The 6,395-nt window shown below is 41.7% G+C and overlaps 1 protein-coding gene across 3 annotated transcripts in view; it reads right to left on the reverse strand.

Annotated features, from left to right (window-relative positions):
* mpp2a (membrane protein, palmitoylated 2a (MAGUK p55 subfamily member 2)) overlaps nucleotides 1-6,395 on the reverse strand; it is a 39,232-nt gene that overhangs the window by 11,696 nt on the left and 21,141 nt on the right. For all 3 annotated transcript variants that reach the window (XM_017432210.3, XM_017432209.3, XM_017432211.3), the window contains 2 exons: nucleotides 1,817-1,948; nucleotides 1,495-1,597 (listed from right to left, as the gene is read on the reverse strand). In XM_017432210.3, coding sequence (XP_017287699.1) covers nucleotides 1,495-1,597; nucleotides 1,817-1,948 — 235 coding nt within the window. The remainder of the gene's footprint in view (nucleotides 1-1,494; nucleotides 1,598-1,816; nucleotides 1,949-6,395) is intronic.

Consider the following 6,395-nt stretch of genomic DNA (forward strand, 5'->3'; position numbering starts at 1 on the left):
CCGGGAGGAGGCCCAGAGGAAGACCCAGGACACGCTGGAGGAACTATGTTTCTTTGCTGGCCTGGGAATGCCTTGGGATTCCCCCGGAGGAGCTGGCCCAAGTGGCTGGGGAGAGGGAAGTCTGGGTCTCCCTGCTTAGGCTGCTGCCCCCGCGACCCGACCCCGGATAAGCGGAAGACGATGGATGGATGGATGGATGGATGGATGGAAAATAAATCACTGTTTTGAAATGAGTCAGCACTCTGGGTTCGCCTCCTTCTCCACCGCCCTTGACAGAAGCAGGGACCGGCCTCGAAAAAAGGCTTGACCCTACAGGTCAAGTGCAAAAGATCTTGCACTTGACCTGTAGTTATTGGCAATCTATTTCTGATACTTTCTCTGGGATATGTGGAAAAGCAGTATGCCCGTCACCATTTATTTCATTGTTCAGGGTGGTCCTTGTGGATGCGTTCTTTAGCAAGTACAAGAGGAACATGATTGGTTTTGGCTCTCTTCTAGCCAGAAGACTTATTTTATGCAGATGGAGGGATTCGCATCCCCCAGCATGTGAACACTGGATAAGAGAGGTTACGTATTATATCTATTTGAAAACAATAGATATAGTAGAGGATGACATTTACTTGTGTTATATAATTAAATATGAATTATGCCTACCTTGTACTTTTTTAGGCAATTATTATTATCTATACTTTTACTTGAGTATGTTTTATTTCAAGTATTGTAAAAAATGTGAGCATAAACAACTATTTGAGAAAAAAAGATTCTCTTGTCCTCTGTGCATTGTACTGGAAAGACCCCACCGCAGATAAAAAAAGTAAGTAAATTTTACCTAAAGTAAAAATTTAATGACCTACTTGTTACTTTTATCTGAGTAGATTTCAACACAAGTAACTTTACTTGTACTTGAGTAAAATTTCATCAGAGTAATTTTAGTACTCTTATCCTACCCCTGGTCTGTTGAGAGATTTTGGGACACTAGGCAATTATTTACATTGAAAGTATGTCAGTAGATAATTATGTGTAATTGCCATGAATGCTTGAATATTATATATTAGAGATGGGCAGATCTATCCAAAATATCAATAATATCGATATCAAGTCAGTATTGGTATCAGATTGATACTAGCGTGGTAAGATTGGTACTTTAGTTTCAGATTCCCTCTTGTTTGCACCGCTGCAGTGTTGTTAAAACAGGCGACAGCCAGCCAGGTCCAGTTGACTTTCTCTGAGAAGCATTTTGTGTGTAACTTGCTTTTGAATTTAAAATACATTTCAAGTCTACCGGCATCATTGTTGCAGATAACAGATTTCAGAGTACATTTTCTACAAAGCAGCATTTTTGGCAAATTGCAAAGCATAAAAATGTTTAATTGATTCTCTAAAACCATTAGCTCTACAACAAATATATCTGCAGAGCTAGAATTTCACCTGTAGATGTCAGCAAAGAGCTTTCATTTAACCATCATCGCCATCTTTTTCCTCCTATCCAATTACCTGCAGGTGCCAACTCCACGTCTCTTTTAACAAAAGCTTTCCTCTTCTCCTCCAACATCTGACTTGGAATAAGCCCAGCACTCCCACCTTCCACATGACAGGCCTGTACAACATATGGATACCCATATCCCCCCGTCACACAAAAACACACACACAATTTTAATTACCAAACAAAAGTAAACACTGAACATCTAAGTTTTTTTCCCTTTCTTTTTTAAACATTTAAAGAACTATTTATATGGGTTACCACCTTATTATATAACCAACAAATCAAAAAAGCCACATGTGCATGAACAACTGTATGTACACATGTCTGTGTCACCTGCCACCAGTTGACATCGTCCTGGTTCACTATCTGCAAGATGTCTCCCGTTTCAAACCTTAAGCCCGCCTCCTTACATGGAATCAGGTTGTCATTGACTGGATCATAGTCATAATGACACTTGAAAAAGACCTGAAAAAAAAAAATCCACACAAATATGTATTTTTATTTCACTGGACATTCTTGATTCAACAGGGTATTAATTTGTGTAACTGAACCAGGGGCCTTATGTGACTTTCCTACAGAAACATGACGAACACTTAAATCAAGATAACAGCACATGCACAAAAAAAAATCCAGATTTATGAAACAGTGTGTAAGCATGAATCCAAGCACATTTTCTTTGTACATCCAGATCAATGTGGAACTGAGAATACATGAGGCATTTCTCCTGACATGCAGCCAATTAAATTTACAAAAGAATGTTCTGCAGGTGTGATTCTTCTCTGTTGTATTAAAATACATGTCTACACTCCAAAAGAAAGAAAGTTTTGATTATGTTAGCTGAGGATGCTCCAAAATGGTGTATTGGGGGTGTAAAAATTGTTGTGTTTGACATGCTGTCCTCTGGCATTAGCGTCAAGTGCAAGAGAAGTTACAGAGTGTGAGAGGGTGTCACTGTTGTTAACATGTGTGAGGCTAAGGTTCTTTAAACTATACTCATGTGTTTATTGACATTCATCCACCCATTCAGTATCTCCCTTTTGTTCTAGAGTCGGGTCACAGGGTCACCAGCCACCTCTTCCAGCTCTTCCGGAATGATTCCAAGTTGTTCCCAGGCCAGCTGAGAGGCATAGTCTGTTAAGCGTTTCCTGGGTCTCCCCTGGAGTCTCCTGTCAGTTGGACATGCCCAGAACACCTCCCTAGGGAAGCATCCAAGGGGCATCCTTACCAGATGCCTGAACCACCTCAACTGGCTCCTTGTGATGTGGAGGAGCAGCGGCTCTACTCCGAGTTTCTCTCGGATAACCAAACTTCTCACCCTATCTCTAAGGGAGAACTGTGCTACCCTGTGGAGCGAACTGATTTTGACCACCTCTTTCTGGGATTGCATTCTTTCAGGTGAGGGTAAACAAAGAGTTTCACCTTGCAGCTCACATCCCTCTTCACCATGACTGGTACAGAGTATGCAATACTGCAGAAGCCGTACTGACCTGTCTGTCAATCTAACACTGCATTCTTCCCTCACTCGGGAACAAGAACCCAAGATACTTAAAATCCTCCACTTGAGGCAGCACCATACTCACAACCAGGGGTGGAAACTGTTTACCAGCCATCCAAACTTTTTACCAGCCACTATTTTTTTGTGTGTGCAACACTTCCTTTAGTTACAAACCCCACCAGTACAATCAAATTATATAAATCATATGATTTGTTAGAGCCAAAAAAAAGAAATATTTAGATTATATATTTGTGCAATGCCTTTTGTTTTTCATTTTTGTAATTTGTAAGGTTAATATTAGTTCAGGTCAGCTTTATTGTGAAATTCAGTTTTATTTTGAAAAAAGTTTACTTCCTGTTGAGCTAATGTTACAATAGAAAAAGCACAGATGGCAGAAAGAATGTATAAGCATGGGGCAATACAGTTTTTGACTAATGTTATGGCAACAGATCCACTATCTGTTAGGCACTCTTGCAAAGGCAAAGCACAGGTGTATATCATGTATTTTTTTTTTTTGAAAGAAAGAAATTGTAATGACTGATTTTGCATCCTCATTTTTTGTATTCACATTTTTTCTGAATAAAGACTTTTTTGTTAAATTCACAGACTTGCACACATCCTTTACCTTTGAGAGAGTGCTTATAGAATGACACAGATAATGGATCTCTTGCCATAACAGATTTATTCTCAAGTCTGTCAGAAAAAAACATTTACAGTAAAGAAGTTTACCATACATATGTGCTTAGACTGATTTAACATAGCACATCACAGCACAAAACAAGCCAGCCATGGAACTCGCCACTGTCATTTCTTTTCCAATTTTCGTTACAAAATTGCTGTTTAACTTTCGGTTCTTCCCTCGACTCCTCTTGAGAAACGTTTTTGTTGACTCCCATCAGCTTAGCTCCCGAAATGTACCGCCACATTGCTAAAGCTACTGCTCAAATTTTCTCCTCCTTCTAATAACATTCAGAGCCAACTAGCAGCATCTAAGGCACACTGCTGCCCCCTACAGGTCAGGAGTCCAAATTGAACTAAATTTTTCTGTTCTAATTGCAAACCTGCCACGATGGCTGGTGCGTTATTCAAATTTACATGCAACTTCAAATATTTACCCGCATTTGGCCAGTGGCGAGTGCCAATTTCCACCCCTGCTCACAACCCAAAAAGAGCAGTCCGCCCTTTTCTGACTGAGGATCATGGCTACGGTGTACATTGTATTACATCCTCAGACATCTGAAAAAATGGCATCTGATGCAGGTATCAGAAAAAACGGCGTTAGGTATAAAAAAAAAAGGCGTCAGGTATCAGAAAAAAAAGGCAATTTAGGGATGCCAGAATCTTTATGAAATTTTATTCCACACAACATATTTAAAATAGCAGAGGTTTTAAAATTTTTGCTAAGTTACAACTTCATTGTCACTAAATTCCCAACAAAACATTTTATCAACAGGCATTACTCTCATGGAAATTGTGTCAGACGCACGTTCTTTCTGGAATATTGTTTGTGTTTTTGCTGATATCAGTTCGCTTTCTATTTGTGTTTTTAACAATGAAGATAAATAAATTTGGAAAAAAAAGAATTCTGACAACAGCACCACCTGCAGAAGGCTCTTTTTTGAGTAACTTTTTCCTGATATCTGACTATATTTTTCCTGATACGTGATGTCTATTTTTTTTCTGATACGTGACGCCATTTTTTCTGAGACCTAAGTCTGGTGCAGTTTTTTCTAATGCCAGAGGATGTCCTAAGATGCACACTGTACATGGCCTAAAATTTGGAAATACTGATCCTCATACCAGCTACTTCACACTCTGCTGCAAACTAACTTACTACCCCGCAATGCAAATCAGACTTTTGCACTATTTGTATAGGGACCAAATGGCCTGAAGTATTAGACCTCCAATACCATACTCACAGAACACCTCCCCCAAGGGGACCCTGGAGAACACAGTTGAATGCCTTCTCTAAGTCCACAAAACACATGTAGACTGGATGGGCAAACATCCATGCAACCCCCCCCAAAAGATCCTAACAAAGATAATGGGGTTTCCGGTCGAGTGGACGCTGGCGCGCTTTTGCTGCCGCTGCTCGTCGGCCTTTTCAACTTTTTAACTTTTATTGCTTTTATCTCCGTTTTTTAACTTCGCCGTCAGCTGGCTCCTTTGTGAACATCTACTCGCTATCTCCATTCGATCCAGTATTACTGCACTGTGTTTGTTTGCTGTAGGGTCGTGTTGACTTACCTGTGTAACGCAGGCTAGCCTCGTGGCCTCATCTGACTCCTCTCGATCACAATGTTTTTTCGTCGTTTTTACTTTTACTCTCTGCTGGCATGGACGCTCCTACCTCTTCTCCTAGGACCTGTTTCAGGTATCCTACAATATTCAGCTGATGAGCTCCTTCGGCTCCGTCGCCACTGGCCCAATCCTCCACCTGTATCGGTGGGTCTCCATCCGGACGTCGCTCTCCTGCCCCGCAGGCGATACATCCACCATGGGTCTCGGCATAATTTCCAGCTCGACAGGTCCAAACCTATCCATTCCATCTGGACCACCACCCGTCGCCCTCGTAGGAATCCCACCCAGTTTCCAGACCACAACATGCTAGCCAGCTTAGCTAGGTCAGCTAACCCGCCCGCTAGCTCTGCCCCTCTCAACTTTGGTCTCCTCAACATCCGTTCTCTCACTAACAAAGGTCATCTCATCCAGGATCTGCTTACTGACCGCAAGCTTGACTTTCTCTGTCTTACCAAAACTTGGCAACAGCCACAAGACTTTTCCCAGCTCAACGACTCCACTCCGCCTGGCTTTGTTTACATTTCACAACCCCGTAACTCCGGTCGCGGGGGTGGTCTCGCGATAATCCATCATGAGAACTGGAAAGTTTCACCTGTGTGTTTACCTGCCGTCAGCTCATTTGAGAGCGCTGTCTGTAAACTGTCTGGACCCACACCCACCATCATTGCCGCAGTTTATCGCCCCCCCGAGTCATCATAAGGATTTTTTGAACGACTTTTCTGCCTTTCTTGCCAATCTATCTGCACTGTCCCACAACGTTATCATTCTGGGTGACTTTAACATTCACATTGACAATTCCAACCTCCCACTCACCAACGACTTTTTATCCTGCCTGGACAGTTCTGGATTTACCCAATTCGTTGATTTCGCCACCCACATCAGAGGACACACTTTAGATTTAATTTGCTGTTCTGGACTTACCCCTGTTGACTGCAAAGCTGATGATCTCTCCTTTACTGACCATTTTTTTCTATCCTTCCATTTACCTCTTTGTGTTTCATCCTCCAAGCCAGAACGGCTCATCTCGTTCAGGAACATTAAAAACATTAATCTTGACTCACTTTCAACTAATATTATCTCCGCACTGACTCCTGAACCAAACCAGTCTCCTGACGA

This window comes from Kryptolebias marmoratus, linkage group LG12 (assembly GCF_001649575.2).
Source record: "Kryptolebias marmoratus isolate JLee-2015 linkage group LG12, ASM164957v2, whole genome shotgun sequence".
Lineage (NCBI taxonomy): Eukaryota > Metazoa > Chordata > Actinopteri > Cyprinodontiformes > Rivulidae > Kryptolebias > Kryptolebias marmoratus.